Source organism: Oncorhynchus nerka, linkage group LG25 (assembly GCF_034236695.1).
Source record: "Oncorhynchus nerka isolate Pitt River linkage group LG25, Oner_Uvic_2.0, whole genome shotgun sequence".
NCBI classification, from domain to species: domain Eukaryota; kingdom Metazoa; phylum Chordata; class Actinopteri; order Salmoniformes; family Salmonidae; genus Oncorhynchus; species Oncorhynchus nerka.
The window spans coordinates 32,246,234-32,266,290 of NC_088420.1; the positions used below are offsets into that span (position 1 = coordinate 32,246,234).

The following is a 20,057-nucleotide window of genomic DNA, read 5'->3' on the forward strand; positions in this document are numbered from 1 at the left end:
TGGCTTTAAATTACATTCCTTTGAATCTGTATCCAGTTCGATTATTTTACCTTCACCTTATGACTTTGTGAGATAGCAAATACAGCAGTAGAGGTATGCACATAGAATAGGCTACTATTCCACTGCAGCATCGTTGCGTGTGGGCTGCAAATGCGTCACTAGTCTCCCCAGATGTAAACACTGTAGTAGCCGACGCAAGCACCTTGGCTAGAGCGACATGCCACGCATTCAAATAACCCAGAGGAGGATTGTGGTGCATAATGCTCTCTGCAAGGATCAGTCTTTTAAGAAAAACTGAAACTCTGTGATAAAATATTAGGATTATAAATGTCAAACGGAGAAATGTTGTTCTCCCGATCAACTAAGCGTCGTGGGAGAAAAACAGGCATCAATTGAAACCTCTCCTTTTCAGATCAGAACGGAGCAGAGCATATTGTGACAGACAGACAGACAGGGTGAGAAAGAGAGAGAGGGGAGGGGGCGTTGGCGTGTGGGGGGGGACACATGATGTTCCCATAGGCTACTAAACCCAAGATCGCAGATTCACAACAGCTCCCCATCGCATGTCCCCCACCAGCCAAGCAAGGCGAGTCCTCTCGATGCAGGGATCTGACGCTCTCTCTCTGATGCAGATGCTGCGTGTCAGCAAACCTCCGTTTGTCTCAGATCACTTATCGGCATCCTGGCCCTGCAGTCACATTCCTGCAGCAAAACAAGCATCCTAATTCTTCTTCTACATCCATAGCCCACTACAATATATCCAGGATTTATGATATACAGTATTTGAGTCAAGTCATAACAAGCTTTTATATTTCTTCATAGTCTCCTGAAGTGTGTTATTGTATGTTGGTGAAGAGGACAAAGGGATTTACATTCTACTCCTTGATTACTAAACTGATAGATATTCTTTTATACTCCACTGACTTCAGACCACAGGCAAACAACATGTCACAGGAAAAACATCCAAGTGGGTCAATGGGCTCTTAAACAGCATGTAAGTTTTCCAGTCTGTTACAGCACTGTTGTGACAGTAGCTCTTCGTTCATTCTCTGTTTATTGAGGGTACAGGAATGTGTGATTGTCTCTGTGGGGAGCCGACTCTGTCGCTATCTCTATGTTCATTGTGTTGTTTACTACAGAGGAGATGGACCGTGCCGCTCCTTACATTGCAGTCATTTTGCTGCCTGCAGCAGGGGCAGGCTGGGCAGCTGCAGTGTCTATGGCGTCTGACCTGTCAGTTTTCTCTAGGAGGGAGAGATTGTGCAGAAATGAGAGTGTGGTAAATAACCCCAACACCCACTCCCCAACCCTCTGGATCTCTGCAGCAGGAGTGTGTTGTCAGCTGTACGAAGCCTCTCTCATCTACTGACAGTCACACATGACTGGGCACAACCACAACATACCGCTATCTTAGCTTTCTTAATGGGGCCATACAATCTTATCGGAGCCCAGTGTTTGGCATTGATTATTCCAGTATCATAATCAACTCTTGAGTTACTAATTTAAAGATAACAGTAAGTGCACTATTTACACTGTATCTATTTACATTTGATCCTCAATTCATTGATATACATAAATTGCCTATATATACAATACTTTGCAATATAGACCATTACTTCCTGATAAGGACTATTGGGCCTAACTAACTAAACTGATGAGACATACTCTCTGATCAGTCGTGCATTTCTTGTTAGGTAATCTGGTGGTCCCTTCCCTTTCCTCTGAAGCAGTGGAAACCCCCGATGCCATGCATAGCTGTGTGTAGAGCAGAGCAGCGTGGAAATAGGCTGGCTGCACTTGGAACGTTTATAAATATAGGATTGTATTCTTGATACCACATTTTGTTTGGTCACACAGGGAAATTGTCTTGACTTAAATGGATTGTGAGGCAGCAGCTACCCCTTCTTCTTCCCAGCGAAAGGTATACATGTTTGTAATTTCTCTTCATTGAGGGATCTGTTCAAATGATGCGGAACCTCTCCTAACGAGGCCTTTGAGCTTGTCTGGGCTGCCCCCTTTTGGTGGAATTCCAAAAAATGAATGGCTTCCAGTTTTTTTCTCCCTCTCTCTGCTTTTCTCTCTCTCTCTCTGCTCACCTCCATCATGGGATTCAACTTCTAGATCAATGCCTAGTATGTGTTGGTATTGGATAGGCTAGTTAAATGAATGCTTTTGTCTTCATGGGCTAGGTCCAGAATGGCTAGGTATTTATGGAGCATTGAGCTAGAGCCTAGTTAGAGAGTTGGAATTGGAACAAGGAACTGTCCATCTATATATAGCTCATAAAAGGGCCATATGGCTATTTAAGGAAGTGCAGTTCTCATTTACCACCCATACTCATTCCAACACACCAATCCTGTGTTATGGTTTAGAAAAGGTTTTCAATCAATCCTGTGTGTTAAAGGTGATGAGTGGATTAGTAATAATGCATGGCAATAAATAGAGTGATGAGCCCAAGTCTTGGCTAAAGATATCAGCAGAATTAAGAAGGATCATGCTGTGTTCTTTTGACCAAATAGCTGATTTTTATTTTTCTTTTGAAAAAAAAACCTTGCATTTTCTGTTGGTTACAGAACTCTAATGGAATGTTTGATGACTAATTTCACCTCTTGTATGTTCAGCTTGTGATTTGACCAAATGTGAGAAAGAATCTCAACTATTTGAGAAATGGTTAAGAGTGGGAATGATGAGTCTCCTCCCTTGTGAAGAAGAGAAGCACTAGGCTAGTTGGTACTGTGGGAGTATGATGTGTTTGCTTTGTAACATTGCTGTAGTGCATTGTCACATTCTTCTTCACTTACACAGATGTTTGCTAAAGCAGCATGAAATATTCATGTTTAGATTAGTTTAGCAGCCCCACTCCCTCTCTCCCTGGTTCATAAAGCACCGCTGATCTTCTGACACCAGACACATCTTACACAAGCAAACACACATATCGAAGAAACACTCCTACTATACACACTCTCTCTCTCTTTCCTTTTCTAGTTCTTTCTCTGCCCCACACCCAGTATACACCTAATATGGAGGAGGCTGGTGGGAGGAGCTATAGGAGGACGGGCTCGTTGTAATGGCTGGAATGGAATCCATGGAATGGAGTTAAATGTAGTTTCCATATTTTTGATATGTTTGATACCATTCCATTTATTCCATTCCAGCCATTACAATGAGCCCATCCTCCGATAGGTCCTCCCACCAGCCTCCTCTGACCTAATACAATAATCATTCTATATGTCAGTATGCAGATTAATTACCCCAATAAACACACAATGGGTGGATTTTCTTATTAGTGCGGAGGCTAATGAACAGACAGAATTATGGAGACGTGTCGTGTGAGTGTGGTTGTCCCCCCCCCCCCCCCCCCAGCCTGCAGGGCTCGGCACCAAGAGGCCGTTGCCTAGGAACCAGGAGTGTCATCGTGTCGCTCGGTGGCATTCTCAGTTGGAGTTAGATCCTCTTCAGACAGGGGATAATCATTTGTAAAAAAGCACTAGATCACCAAGAGCTCCTCCACATCCATTCATTTGGGCCCACACCCAGGCCTGTCTCTGTGTAGTAGACTTCCCTTGGCCTCCAGATTAGAGTTCCTGTCATTCAGTTACCATGGGACATGCTGCCTCACCTTCCCTCATGCATACCTGGGGCCCCTGATCAATTATTTTTGCCTTTCCTGTCCAAACTCAGGTGGCACTTGATACATTATAAATAACTACTGAGTTTCCTCACTAGACAGAATCACCTCACCTCTTCTTCCCCTGCCAGGGACAACATCACCAAATAATACATAAGGATTATAATACACAGAATAACTATGGGTTAATAGCACTTAGGTCTAAACATCTAACAGCATAGGCTTAATACCTGGGCGGATGGTCAGAGCTGATTACAGGCACATTACATGTATAGAGTTCATAGGGCAGCAACTCCAAATGAACTGTTTGAAGCCTGTCTTTCCCACCATTGTAACCAACGTCAGTGCATTTCTCAACCAGAGGTAATGCTGGTGTTATTGATACCACATTTCTGTGTGGTTTAGTCCCTTTGCTATCCTCAGTAAACACTGACAATTGTTATTCGTGAAGCTAAAATCTTAATTTGAAACATGCCAGTGTTCTCCACATAATTGTCTTGCTGTTGATTTTCTCACGATCTTGAAGGAAGTTCATATGTCTTGGAAGCTAATCAGGAGTTCTGATTTCTGTAAGTGACATCATTTTTGTCCAGTTTTTTTGCACAGTATTGGTAAACCAATGAAATGTTGTTTCTCAAGCAATTGACTGAAAGTGATCTATCACCTGAGGGTTTTTCTTTGCTGCAGTTTTTTGCTCTTGTTTTGGGTGGTAGCTGCTTTAATAAAATCTACACTTGAATAAAGGGGTGCACTGTAATCTGGTATGGGTGCACTGTCCATCGGCAGGTTCTTGTCAGTGGGACCTGGTCCAGGTCTGCTCCCCAACTGCCATGTAGATGTAGTATCAGAGAAGCTCAGTCTGATTGGAGCCCTCCTCTGCTCCTGGAGTTCCGCTACAAGACCATGGTGCTTGCCTACGGAGCTGTGAGGGGAACGGCACCTCAGTACCTCCAGGCTCTGATCAGGCCCTACACCCAAACAAGGGCACTGCGTTCATCCACCTCTGGCCTGCTCGCCTCCCTACCACTGAGGAAGTACAGTTCCCGCTCAGCCCAGTCAAAACTGTTCGCTGCTCTGGCCCCCAATGGTGGAACAAACTCCCTCACGACGCCAGGACAGCGGAGTCAATCACCACCTTCCGGAGACACCTGAAACCCCACCTCTTTAAGGAATACCTAGGATAGGATGAAGTAATCCCTCTCACCCCCCCCCCCTTAAACGATTTAGATGCACTACTGTTCCACTGGATGTCATAAGGTGAATGCACCAATTTGTAAGTCGCTCTGGATAAGAGCGTCTGCTAAATGACTTAAATGTAATGTAAATGGAGTCAACGGCAATCCATCTACTCGCGATACAACTGCTTTACTTCTCCCCCCTCTCTCTTCACCCTCCCTAGAATTCCCTTAATAGTCCCAAACAGCAATAATATTTATCTGTAGTGGGGCCAGCTCTGCAGTTTACTAACAAGGCTGGCATAGAGCAGAGTGGGGCCCTGCGCAAACATTCAACGCCCTGACGGCACACCACTTCCTCTCTGAGAGCGTTCTCCAGCTCCCCAGCTCTGCTCAGCGATTACCATTTTACAGCCCACTAATCCTAAAGCCTGCCTCTCCTCGACCTCCAACGAGCACAGTACAGGCTAGGCATGCACACACACACACACACACACACACACACACACACACACACACACACCGTCCAGCTTAATCAGAGTCTCATCATGCCACCCATCCTCACTCCTGTCCTCAGAACTTGATATAGGTCTAATAATAGTTAACACATTTAACCCTTTATCCTCTCCAGGGAATGAAGCTCATAAATGTATTCCAGTATAAAAACCTTTGAATTTATTGTAATTTGACACTGTATATAAGCAAATTAGAGTGATCGGTGCTTTATCTGTTAACTCCATTAGTGTGTTTCCTCTCAGACCCTGTCATCCAGACCTAGAGTGATATGGTGACTGTTTACTCTGACCCTGTTATCCAGACCTAGAGTGATATGTTGACTGTTTACTCTGATCCTGTCATCCAGACCTAGAGTGATATGGTGACTGTTTACTCTGATCCTGTCATCCAGACCTACAGTGATATGGTGACTGTTTACTCTGATCCTGTCATCCAGACCTACAGTGATATGGTGACTGTTTACTCTGATCCTGTCATCCAGACCTAGAGTGATATGGTGACTGTTTACTCTGATCCTGTCATCCAGACCTAGAGTGATATGGTGACTGTTTACTCTGATCCTGTCATCCAGACCTACAGTGATATGGTGACTGTTTACTCTGATCCTGTCATCCAGACCTACAGTGATATGGTGACTGTTTACTCTGATCCTGTCATCCAGACCTACAGTGATATGGTGACTGTTTACTCTGATCCTGTCATCCAGACCTAGAGTGATATGGTGACTGTTTACTCTGATCCTGTCATCCAGACCTACAGTAATATGCTGACTGTTTACTCTGATCCTGTCATCCAGACCTACAGTGATATGGTGACTGTTTACTCTGATCCTGTCATCCAGACCTACAGTGATATGCTGACTGTTTACTCTGATCCTGTCATCCAGACCTAGAGTGATATGGTGACTGTTTACTCTGATCCTGTCATCCAGACCTACAGTGATATGGTGACTGTTTACTCTGATCCTGTCATCCAGACCTACAGTAATATGGTGACTGTTTACTCTGACCCTGTCATCCAGACCTAGAGTGATATGGTGACTGTTTACTCTGATCCTGTCATCCAGACCTAGAGTGATATGGTGACTGTTTACTCTGATCCTGTCATCCAGACCTAGAGTGATATGGTGACTGTTTACTCTGACCCTGTCATCCAGACCTACAGTGATATGGTGACTGTTTACTCTGATCCTGTCATCCAGACCTAGAGTGATATGGTGACTGTTTACTCTGACCCTGTCATCCAGACCTAGAGTGATATGGTGACTGTTTACTCTGATCCTGTCATCCAGACCTAGAGTGATATGGTGACTGTTTACTCTGACCCTGTCATCCAGACCTAGAGTGATATGTTGACTGTTTACTCTGACCCTGTCATCCAGACCTAGAGTGATATGGTGACTGTTTACTCTGATCCTGTCATCCAGACCTACAGTGATATGGTGACTGTTTACTCTGATCCTGTCATCCAGACCTAGAGTGATATGGTGACTGTTTACTCTGCACCTGTCATCCAGACCTAGAGTGATATGGTGACTGTTTACTCTGACCCTGTCATCCAGACCTAGAGTGATATGGTGACTGTTTACTCTGATCCTGTCATCCAGACCTAGAGTGATATGGTGACTGTTTACTCTGACCCTGTCATCCAGACCTAGAGTGATATGGTGACTGTTTACTCTGACCCTGTCATCCAGACCTAGAGTGATATGGTGACTGTTTACTCTGACCCTGTCATCCAGACCTAGAGTGATATGGTGACTGTCTACTCAGACCCTGTCATCCAGACCTACAGTAATATGGTGACTGTTTACTCAGACCCTGTCATCCAGACCTACAGTAATATGGTGACTGTCTACTCAGACCCTGTCATCCAGACCTACAGTAATATGGTGACTGTTTACTCAGACCCTGTCATCCAGACCTACAGTAATATGGTGACTGTCTACTCTGACCCTGTCATCCAGACCTACAGTAATATGGTGACTGTTTACTCAGACCCTGTCATCCAAACCTACAGTAATATGGTGACTGTTTACTCAGACCCTGTCATCCAGACCTACAGTAATATAGTGACTGTTTACTCAGACTATGGTGACTGTTTACTCAGGCCCTGTCATCCAGACTTACAGTAATATGGTGACTGTTTACTCAGACCCTGTCATCCAGACCTACAGTAATATAGTGACTGTTTACTCATACTATGGTGACTGTTTACTCTGACCCTGTCATCCAGACCTACAGTAATATGGTGACTGTTTACTCTGACCCTGTCATCCAAACCTACAGTGATATGGTGACTGTTTACTCTGACCCTGTCATCCAGACCTAGAGTGATATGCTGACTGTTTACTCAGACCCTGTCATCCAGACCTAGAGTGATATGGTGACTGTTTACTCTGATCCTGTCATCCAGACCTACAGTGATATGGTGACTGTTTACTCTGATCCTGTCATCCAGACCTACAGTAATATGGTGACTGTTTACTCTGACCCTGTCATCCAGACCTAGAGTGATATGGTGACTGTTTACTCTGATCCTGTCATCCAGACCTAGAGTGATATGGTGACTGTTTACTCTGATCCTGTCATCCAGACCTTGAGTGATATGGTGACTGTTTTCTCTGACCCTGTCATCCATACCTACAGTGATATGGTGACTGTTTACTCTGATCCTGTCATCCAGACCTACAGTGATATGGTGACTGTTTACTCTGCACCTGTCCTCCAGACCTAGAGTGATATGGTGACTGTTTACTCTGACCCTGTCATCCAGACCTAGAGTGATATGGTGACTGTTTACTCTGATCCTGTCATCCAGACCTAGAGTGATATGGTGACTGTTTACTCTGACCCTGTCATCCAGACCTAGAGTGATATGGTGACTGTTTACTCTGACCCTGTCATCCAGACCTAGAGTGATATGTTGACTGTTTACTCTGATCCTGTCATCCAGACCTAGAGTGATATGTTGACTGTTTACTCTGATCCTGTCATCCAGACCTAGAGTGATATGTTGACTGTTTACTCTGACCCTGTCATCCAGACCTAGAGTGATATGGTGACTGTTTACTCTGATCCTGTCATCCAGACCTACAGTGATATGGTGACTGTTTACTCTGATCCTGTCATCCAGACCTACAGTGATATGGTAACTGTTTACTCTGATCCTGTCATCCAGACCTACAGTGATATGGTGACTGTTTACTCTGATCCTGTCATCCAGACCTACAGTAATATGCTGACTGTTTACTCTGATCCTGTCATCCAGACCTAGAGTGATATGGTGACTGTTTACTCTGATCCTGTCATCCAGACCTAGAGTGATATGGTGACTGTTTACTCTGACCCTGTCATCCAGACCTACAGTGATATGGTGACTGTTTACTCTGATCCTGTCATCCAGACCTAGAGTGATATGGTGACTGTTTACTCTGCACCTGTCATCCAGACCTAGAGTGATATGGTGACTGTTTACTCTGACCCTGTCATCCAGACCTAGAGTGATATGGTGACTGTTTACTCTGATCCTGTCATCCAGACCTAGAGTGATATGGTGACTGTTTACTCTGACCCTGTCATCCAGACCTACAGTAATATGGTGACTGTTTACTCAGACCCTGTCATCCAGACCTAGAGTGATATGGTGACTGTTTACTCTGATCCTGTCATCCAGACCTACAGTGATATGGTGACTGTTTACTCAGACCCTGTCATCCAGACCTACAGTAATATAGTGACTGTTTACTCATACTATGGTGACTGTTTACTCTGACCCTGTCATCCAGACCTACAGTAATATGGTGACTGTTTACTCTGACCCTGTCATCCAAACCTACAGTGATATGGTGACTGTTTACTCTGACCCTGTCATCCAGACCTAGAGTGATATGCTGACTGTTTACTCAGACCCTGTCATCCAGACCTACAGTAATATGGTGACTGTCTACTCAGACCCTGTCATCCAGACCTACAGTAATATGGTGACTGTTTACTCAGACCCTGTCATCCAGACCTACAGTTATATGCTGACTGTTTACTCAGGCCCTGTCATCCAGACCTACAGTAATATGGTGACTGTCTACTCAGACCCTGTCATCCAGACCTACAGTAATATGGTGACTGTTTACTCAGACCCTGTCATCCAGACCTACAGTAATATGCTGACTGTTTACTCAGGCCCTGTCATCCAGACCTACAGTAATATGGTGACTGTTTACTCTGACCCTGTCATCCAGACCTACAGTAATATGGTGACTGTTTACTCAGACCCTGTCATCCAGACCTACAGTAATATGGTGACTGTTTACTCTGACCCTGTCATCCAGACCTACAGTAATATGCTGACTGTTTACTCTGACCCACTAACCTGTTTCTTTCTGTCTGTTTTGCCCAGTGTGCCCAGAGAAGAAGTGTGAGCGGCGGGCATGTACGGACGGTGGTGAGTGTTGCCATGCCCAGTGCCTGGGAAGCTGTACGGAGCCGGACGACGACATGGCCTGCGCAGCCTGCCTGCACTACTACCATGAGGGCCGCTGCGTGCAGGACTGCCCCCCAGACACTTACAAGTTTGAGGGCTGGCGCTGCATTACCATGGACCTGTGTGAACATGTGCACCTGGCCGGTGACTTTCACTTTGTCATCCACGGAGGGGAGTGCATGCCTGAGTGTCCATCAGGCTTCACACGCAATGAGAGCAATAAGTAAGACAGTAGAGATCACACTTCACCTCAAGGGCTCCCCAGTATCAGGCATGGTCCTGGTTATGGGTTGTCTACAGTATTATATTGAGTAATATCATGATTTCACTCCAGTCATTGTTACTGTAAACAGTCCTCTGACATATTGATTGTGGGGTGACTTTCTGGCAGTGTGTGTTTTGTTGCATTACGAATCTGCATGCAGATGTCTTCTGAATAATTCACCTCTATCTCAACACCTCCTCCGCCTGGTCCTTTAAGAGATAACATTCTTAAAAACAAAAATATGTGTTTTATTGTCACTGTCACATACACCAGATAGTTGCAGTGAAATGTGTTGTTGTACAGGGTCAGCCATAGTAGTATGGCGCCCCTGGAGCAAATTATGGTTTAGTGCCTTACTGATAGGAATATCGACAGATTTGTTCACCTTGTTGGCTCGGGTATTCAAACCAGAAATCTTTCAGTTACTGGCCCAATGCTTTAACCCACGTGTCAAACTCATTCCACAGAGGGCCGAGGGTCTCCAGGCTTTCGCTCCACCTTTGTACTTGATTGATGAATTAAGGTCACTAATTAGTAAGGAACTCCTCTCACCTGAATGTCTAGGTTTTAATTGAAAGGAAAAAACAAAAACCTGCAGACACTCGGCCCTCCATGGATTGAGTTTGACACCCTTCTCTAACCGCTAGGCTACCTCTCCAAGGAGAATCTTCAGAGCTAAACATGCTTCGGGCAGAATGTAATGTTCCGTCATGAATGATTGAAGCCTGTGGACTTTCCAGGTAATTCTGAATCAGAGGAAGATGCTCACCTCAGTACTCAGTACACAAGACTAATCCATTGGGGAATTTCCGTAAATTAGGTCCGGGCCCGTAGGGTGTAGTCATACTGTAGCAAGCATAAATGTAAACATCAGATACAGAAGGGACTTTCTGAACATTGCTTGAATGCGTTCAGGAGGGATTTATCATAGCAGCGCTGTAACTCAGAACATTTCCATTGTTTGACATTTCCCCGTTTGACATCATTAAGTTTGAATAAGAGAATATCTTTGTTAATGTCTCAGGGTAACTTAATCCGTATTTAGATTTTTCATTCTCCAAACTTTCCATGTTGAGTCTTTGTTGCAGGTTTCATCATATTGAGTAGGGCTGTTGCGGTGACGTTATTACCGCCACACCGGCGGTCACGAGTCATGAAGGCAGTCAATTTCCACGTGACTGTTTAGTCCCAGTAATTAGTTTCTCCAGGCTCTGATGCTGCTGATGGTCATTAGTAGCCTACCAAACTTGCTAAGTGCCTGGTACTCAGCACTCTATTGTCCCTCTAATCACTCTGACATCAATGCAAAGGTAATCAAAAATCTAATCAAACACTTCATGAGAGCCCTATGCAATTGTGCAAAAAAAAAAACAGAATGATGGCCTCTAATAAAAAGAGGAGGGTCCGATCAGCTTTCTATAGACTAGGCCTACTATATTTATTTCTCAACTTTCCTAATATTAAGCACATTGTTTATCTTTACAACAGGAGTATAGCCTACCTGGCTGGCATGAAAATGAACCACAGGAAAAGCGTCCTCCATTCGCTATTTAAGTGCATTTATACAGGTGCATGATAATGGTCCATTCTAAATCAAAACAAATTTTACACATATATTATTTTGTATATGTAAAGACAAGATTAAATCACGAATAGTCTGATGAGTGACAATATTAACATATCACTTGTGAATTAAATATTATCACTTGTGAATGATGCCCAGCATAAGAAACTGCCTTTTTTTGTGACTTTTTCGAATCATAGTCGCACACCTCATGTAGCCTAGCCCATAGGCCTATATGTTTTGATAAGGTTTGTATCACAACTAAAGTGGACAAAATTAATCACCTTAATCTGCTTTACAAAGGGTTTATAGCCTAACTGGCACACATAAGCAGTGCGTGAGTTTCAAGTTTGGAGAAGATAATTTTCACCATAAAAATGCACCTTAATAATAAATGCATTACATGCATAATCGCATTTGCGGTATCTTTTGATAATGGTGTTTTCGCACTAATGGAACACTTGCGCTTATGGCCTACTGCCATGTGCGTATTGCTGCGCTTATAATGTGAAGAAATAGCCTCGTAGTTTATCAACATTTTAAGCTAAACGTTCTGTTCTGTTTCGTCAGCCATATTACTTAAAAAAAGTTTTTTTAAATGCTAGTGGATGTATTAACTGTCCCAGACTACGTTTGGAATATTTATTTCTTGCACAGAATGAAAAAGGTTGACTTTTGTACTATGGGGGATAGTGGATTGACATAGGCTAGTACTTTTGCTGTTCGTTAGGCCTACTCATCTTGTTGACTGACGAAAAGTAAATGTGGACAGTTCTTCAATATCTTCAATATGCACCTTGGAATTGGATAAGGACGCGCGCAGTTCCGTCCCTGATGTGTCTGTCTTCACTTGTAGCCTGTGAGAAAGCACCAATCACGTGACGAGAGCCATGTGAGTGAGAGGTGCTTTGGATCGCGCAGCACTCAGGGAGAAGGGCACTACGCAGCACTCCGGGCCTCAAAAGGCACCGATTTGTTTAGGGTGTATTACGGCCACAAAGGGGATACCGCCGTGAAATTCGAGGCATTATCAAGTGCTTGTCAAATTGTGAATGAGAGTGGAGTGTGTACAGCCTGCGCAAAAACTAAGCAGAGCTCATGCCTTTCAAGCGACTTTTTTCAAATCATCATTAGAATCTCATCATGCAGCCTTTCCAAAATCTAAACATACAGCCCAACGTTTGTAGAACAAATAAAGTTACATTAATATCTCTAAATTAAGCATATAGGAGTACCTATTTCTTTGTTAACCGCTCAACACAGAATATCCACATGAGCGCACAAATATGATATTTGATATCAGTGGCTTGTAGGCTATATGGGCCGGCAGGGTAGCCTAGTGGTTAGAGAGTTGAACTAGTAAGTTCAAACCCCCGAGCTGACAAGGTACAAATCTGTTGTTCTGCCCCTGAACAGGCAGTTAACCCACTGTTCCTAGACCGTAATTGAAAATAAGAATTTGTTCTTAACTGACTTGCCTAGTTAAATAAAGGTAAAATAAAATTTGTGGAAGCCAGGAGATGCTAAATGTGTTTATGTTAATTCACTGTCAATTACAGTGAGACCAACAGTTATTTGCTTGACAATCACCAGCTGACTAAATTTCTTGACCGCCACAGGCCTAGTCATGAGTCTTGACCCGGAGGCAGCACTGAGCGAAATCAAAATTGGCTATATTGTAAAAATCCATGAAAACACAAATGTGTTTTTTTGGTCTTAATTTAAGGTTAGGGTTAGGCATTAGGGTTAACAGTGTGTTTAAAGTTAAGGTTAGTGTTAGGTTTATATAAGATTTGATGACATTGTGGCTGTGCCAGCTAATGACCACTGCAGAGCTGCCTACAGAACAAGATTCATGACGAAAAATTACAACTTGCTGTATTTTTTAGCTTATCAGTCTTGTTTTGTCTTTAGGACTGTTTAGTGAGTCATTTTCTCACGAAACCATGGGTTCATATGAGGACTCGTAAAAAATACATAGTTCACAAAGAAAGTGTCCTTGTATTTTAGAAAGCTCAAATTAGACTCATTTTTACTTCTGGAAGTTTGGGATTTTTAAGGTGAGTTGGGGTGAGGCGTCTTAATTACGTTTCTTGGAAATTGTCTTTTTTTAAAAGTTTTATTTAGTTAAGGTCATTTCTTGAATGTTTTCCCTCTTCTCTCCCCCTCCTTTCTCTCCCTCAGTCACAGTATGTTCTGCAGTGCCTGTGATGGCTTGTGTGATAAGATCTGCGACTCCAAGACCATCGACTCAGTGGATGCTGCTCAGTCTCTAATGGGCTGTACAGTCATCAAAGGCAACCTGCAAATCAACATCCGCCGTGGCAGTGAGTACCAGTACCAGTACCAGTAACCAGGACCACTCAGTCTGTCTCCCCAGAGACTGGGAGGGGAACACCGAGCACGGGGCCACTGGGAGAGCTAGTGTGGGCCACAGAGTCAACATTACATCAGCTGCCTTCTCTGTGCCCCAAACCAATTATCACATTATGCTATTTATTTGCTCAACTTGACAGAGTGACTTACAGCTTATCTTTAGATATGAAAACGTTTGTACAACTCTGGATTTGCTGGAGCCAGGGTTATTCTCCTCTAGAGCATTGAGTATAGTCATATAGTATAGTCATACAGTATAGTATATAGTATAGTCATACAGTATAGTGTATATAGTATAGTCATATAGTATAGTCATACAGTTGCCTGTGGGATTTGATGTATTCAGAGCTGTGGTTCTTACACACTGGCTGTTGTGTCTGACTAGTGTTTGCTGACTCTCTCCTCTCCCCAGATAACATTGCCTCAGAGCTGGAGAGCTTCATGGGGCTGATCCAGACAGTGACAGGCTATGTGAGGATCCGACATTCCCACACACTAGGATCGCTCTCCTTCCTCAAGAGCCTGCGCTACATCAACGGGGAGGAGCTCATGGAAGGGTACGGCAGGCTACTCTCTGAGTCTGAGATGTGTTTGGGGACGTGTCAGCCTTGAACCACAGCCTAGAGAGGAAAGATGTTGTCACTCCAATATCAGCGGGCTTCAGCCATATTTTTGAACAGGAAAATTGACACATGGATGATTTAAATGGATTTTTGGAATCTATCTCATGTCAAATGTATCCCAGCAGGTTTTGAATGCTTCACTCATGATTTATTTATGAGTAGAGGCTACCAGCCATAACATTTACAGTACAAAGGAATTCACACAAAACCACCATAACAAGGCACCTCTCCAAGTTATATAATGAAAAGGTGGATGAACTATCCCACTGGGCACACCATGTTATTTCAATGTGGATAATTGGGTATTATTTGGTTGAGACGTTGATCAATGAGATTACAACCTACAGTATATTCACTCAAAAAGGAAGCCAAAAGTTTGTTGAAGTTCCAATGTGTTATCACTGTGCTTTCAACCATCTAAAAACACAACCAAATTCCAATCAAAAAACAAAGCCAGAGTTTTGATTCAGTTGTCACCCAAATGTCTATCACTGTGCTTCCAACCATTTAAAAGCACAGAAAAGTTCAAATGGGAATACAATGCCAGATATTTTGTTTATTTATAAACAGATGAATATCACTGTGCTTAATCTAATAGCAGAATCAAAGAACTGGATTACAGTTGAAGTTACATTAAAAGCACATGGTGCAAGTGATCAATGCTATTCACGATTCTGTGCAGAATATGACAGCGATTGTGCATGCTATCTTGAACATTCACGTGGTCACTTTATATGATTACATAAGAAAGGTATAGTTACAGCAACTTCAAAATGTGGCCGTTGAAGTCTTACTCATTTTAAAGGTTGAATGTTGCATTAGTTTTTAAGATAGCCTTAACTTTAAGCTATTTACTGTATTACAAAAGTAATATTGTATTTGATTGACAACACAACCAAATATCAACGTTTAAAAGAGGCATATCTACTGCTTGGATAGTTCCAGCTGAGCCACTGGCTTAATCCTATTATTTAACTGTTATTTTTGGTGGAGACTCGTACCTATAATTTGTTAAATTTTCGGCAAGTTAATAGGCTATATATATATTCTATATCAAAAGTGATATTGAATTGGGTTTAGTTGTCAATGCAATAAGATATCAACATTAGAAGGAGATCTATCTTCTGCTTGGATAGTTCTATCTGTGCCACTGATTTAGTCTAGCTTTAAAGGAGAATTTAAATTTAGAATTAAAAAATGTATGTAAATGGGATGTTATAGAAGGGTCCAGACATTTCCCCCCGCTATTTCACTTGTTTTTGAGAAACTTAGCCCAACCAGTGATTCAATTCCTCATCCTCATTGTGCAGTACGAGGGCTCTGAAAAACATGAACAAACAGAAAGGCTCTCAGTATAGTGATGCAGGTCTTTAAATGTTGTACACATGAAATTGCGTCATTCCAAACTTTATCCGCAACTTATATTCCATTTTGTTGTGACTTGAGCGATACCTCTGTCCATTCTAGCAGCAGCCTACACAGAGAATGGAACAACTGGATAGGGGAAACAACTTGAGTCGCACAAAATGGAATATAACGTTGAGGATAAAGTTCGGAATGACACAATTTCATCTAAAGTCCCGCATCACTATACTTAGAGCGTTTCTGTTTCTAAAAGGATGTATTTGGGTCTTTTTGGAGCATTTGTTCATGTTTTTTTCAGAGCAACGCACAACGAGGATGAGGAAGTGAATCGCTGGTTCGGGTAAGTTTCTCAAAAACAAGGAGAAGATGGAAAACAAGTGTTTGGACTCTGGACCCTTCTATAACATGCCATTTACATCAAAAATAGAGATTTGGTTATTAAAAAGAAATTCCAGTTGTCGATAAATTAGTAATAGATATGTTAGATTCATGTCTTCTCAGTTAAACAATAGGACTAAATAAAATAAAATAAAACTTCAAATGCACTTTAAATAACATTTTATTTGATTTAGTCTTATTCTTTAACTTATATTTTTGGTTGAAATGGAGATGTGAATCCAACATATCAATTATTAATTTGTAGTGCATATAACAATGAAGGTCTGACATCGTCTATGTTGAAACTTGGTTACCATGATGGCATAATCCTGTGGTTTAAATTTCACCGTAAACACAGCAGTTGATTACTAAAAAATCAAATGTGCATTGTTTTCCACGTAGATTCCACGTCACAATACGCTGACACATTACATTGAAACAACGTTGATTCAAGCAGTTTGTGCCCAGAGGGCTCTATCTGAATGGAAACCCAGGTGTACCAGCCTATTCTGGCTGTAGCATGACATCACCAGGGTCCTATCCCCTGTCTGAGATAGGGAGAGTGTTTCTGGAGATGACCAGGAGGGTCGTGGGAAAGCCTCTCAGGTCTCTTGTTGTCATCCCTCCCAGGCTAGAGTTACAGGGCTGGCATTCCGCTCGTTCCCAAGGTATTCCATGTAGCTGAGAGGCTCTGAGTCGCTCTGTTTCATCTCTGGCCCTCTCTGTGTGCACAGCTCAGTGTTAGACAGACACACCCACGCACACTGAAACACAATCCGCTCTGACGTCTTCTCCTCTTAACACTTTACATATCCACCAGATGGAAAACTAGGCCAACCACTCTACAACATTTGGACGACTTTATCCTCAGTGCTCTATTGTGTGCTTAAAGTAAATAAATTGACTGATTGAAAAAGTGGTTTGGTCCCATCTATGCCAGCACAGCTGCGAGGTGTGATAGTAAGTTAACACCTGTCTGTTGTCTCCCCTCAGGATGTATGCTTTTTCTGCCATTGACAACCAGCGCCTGCAGTACCTGTGGGACTGGACCCAACACAACCTGACCATCAGGGCTGGGAGGCTATCCTTCCGCTTCAACCCCAAACTCTGCATGTCTGAGATCCACAATATGTGGGAGAAGACTGACATCACTGAGAAGTTTGAGGAGGGCGATTTCCGCAACAATGGAGACAGAGCAAGCTGTGAGTACACCTATGTGATTTAATAAGAAGCCTTAATCTAATGCAACACTGTTATCACAACTAAGTTTTATGTATGTGTTGTGAGAAGATTATATAAGACAGGGGTTCAGAACTTTTGTGAAACAGCACAATTAAAAATATATGGCAAATAGAAATCAAACTGGATGGACATCAGAAACCGATGGGAGAGGTTGAGGGTAGAGGAAGGACAGGACTAGAAACAAACAAAATATAACTATTGTAAAATAGATTGTGTCTGTAAAATATATATAGTGTGTATTAGAGGTCGACCGATTATGATTTTTCAATGCCGATACCGATTATTGTAGGACCAAAAAAAGCAGATATGGATTCATCTGACATTTTTTTTATATATATATATATACACAGTGGGGCAAAAAAGTATTTAGTCAGCCACCAATTGTACAAGTTCTCCAACTTAAAAGATGAGAGAGGCCTGTAATTTTCATCATAGGTACACTTCAACTATGACAGACAAAATGAGGGGAAAAAAATCCAGAAAATCACATTGTAGGATTTTTAATGAATTTATTTGCAAACCGTTTTTTTATGGCAGTTTTGGAGCAGTGGCTTCTACCTTGCTGAGCGATATAGGACTTGTTTTACTGTGGATATAGATACTTTTGTACCTGTTTCCTCCAGCATCTTCACAAGGTCTTTTGCTGCTGTTCTGGGATTGATTTGCACTTTTCGCACCAAAATTCGTTCATCTCTAGGACACAGAATGCGTCTCCTTCCTGAGCGGTATGACAGTTGCGTGGTCCCATGGTGTTTATACTTGCATACTATTGTTTGTACAGATGAATGCGGTATCTTCAGGCGTTTGGAAATTGCTCCCAAGGATGAACCAAACTTGTGGAGGTCTATCATTTTTTTCTGAGGTCTTAGCTGATTTCTTTTGATTTACCCATGATGTCAAGCAAAGAGGCACTGAGTTTGAAGGTAGGCCTTGAAATACATCCAAAGGGACACCTCCAATTGACTCAAATGATGTCAATTAGCCTATCTGAAGTTTCTAAAGCCATGACATAATTTTCTGGAATTTTCCAAGCTGTCTAAAGGCACAGTCAACTTAGTGTATGTAAGTGAAATAATCTCTGGGTCTTCCATTCCTGTGGCGGTCCTCATGAGAGCCAGTTTCATCACCGTGCTTGATGGTTTTTTAGACAGCACTGACATTTTCCGTATTGACTGACCTTCATATCTTAAAGCAATGCTGGACTGTTGTTTCGCTTTGCTTATTTGAGCTATTCTTGCCATAATATGGACTTGGTCTTTTACCAGATATGGCTATCTTCTGTATACCACCCCTACCTTGTCACAACATAACTGATTAGCTCAAACGCTTTAAGGAAAGAAATTCCACAAATTAACTTTTAACAAGGCACAACTGTTAATTGAAATGCATTCCAGGTGACTACCTCATGAAGCTAGTTGAGAGAATGCCAAGATTGTGCAAAGCTGTCATCGAGGCAAGGGGTGGCTTTGAAGAATCTCAAAAATAAAATATATTTTGATTTGTTTAACACTTTTTTTGGTCACTACATGATTCCATATGTGTTATTTCATAGTTTTGATGTAAAGAAAAACCCTTGAATGAGTAGGTGTGTCCAAACTTATGACTGGTACTGTATATTTACAAAATATATACAGTGAGGGAAAAAAGTATTTGATCCCCTGCTGATTTTGTACGTTTGCCCACTGACAAAGAAATGATAATTTTAATCTATAATTTTAATGGTAGGTTTATTTGAACAGTGAGAGACAGAATAACAACAACAAAAATCCAGAAAAACGCATGTCAAAAATGTTATAAATTGATTTGCATTTTAATGAGGGAAATAGCATCTTGCGCATTCTACTATTAGCTACAACTTTCAAGAGTAAGTTGAAAGCCAGACTGAATTCCTTTTTGGCAGGGGCGGGGGGACTACCACACACCAGTTAGGGAACTACTGATCTAAGGTGTGGTTTGTGTTTGTAGGTGAGAGTCATATCCTGAAGTTCAAGTCCAACAGCACGATGAGTAACCGGATCAAGCTGACTTGGGAGCGCTACCGACCACCAGACTACAGAGACCTCATCAGCTTCATCGTCTACTACAAGGAAGCGTAAGTATTCTCATGGAGATATACCATTCCCTATTGTACTGCGTAGAGCCTTTATTTTTTATATTTTTTATTTAACCATTATTTAACTAGGCAAGTCAGTTAAGAACAAATTCTTATTCACAATGACGGCCTAGGAACAGTAGGTTAACTGCCTTGTTCAGAACAACAGATTTTTACCTTGTCAGCTCGGGAATTCGATTTAGCAACCTTTCGGTTACTGGCCCAACGCGCTAACCACTAGGCTACCTGCTGCCCCAAATACTTATACTTGTAGACAGGACATTATCTGCTGTGTTTGTGGATTCAGAGTTGCTGTACTAAATTGACATAAGGTGTCTTAACCATGCAATCCAG

General features: G+C 42.3%; 1 protein-coding gene across 1 annotated transcript in view; it reads left to right on the forward strand.

The window, feature by feature from the left end:
- Nucleotides 1-20,057, forward strand: part of LOC115109402 (insulin-like growth factor 1 receptor) — a 163,898-nt gene that overhangs the window by 108,818 nt on the left and 35,023 nt on the right. The window contains exons 3-7 of the mRNA XM_029634246.2: nt 9,715-10,021; nt 13,812-13,954; nt 14,416-14,560; nt 17,363-17,571; nt 19,577-19,703. Coding sequence (XP_029490106.2) covers nt 9,715-10,021; nt 13,812-13,954; nt 14,416-14,560; nt 17,363-17,571; nt 19,577-19,703 — 931 coding nt within the window. The remainder of the gene's footprint in view (nt 1-9,714; nt 10,022-13,811; nt 13,955-14,415; nt 14,561-17,362; nt 17,572-19,576; nt 19,704-20,057) is intronic.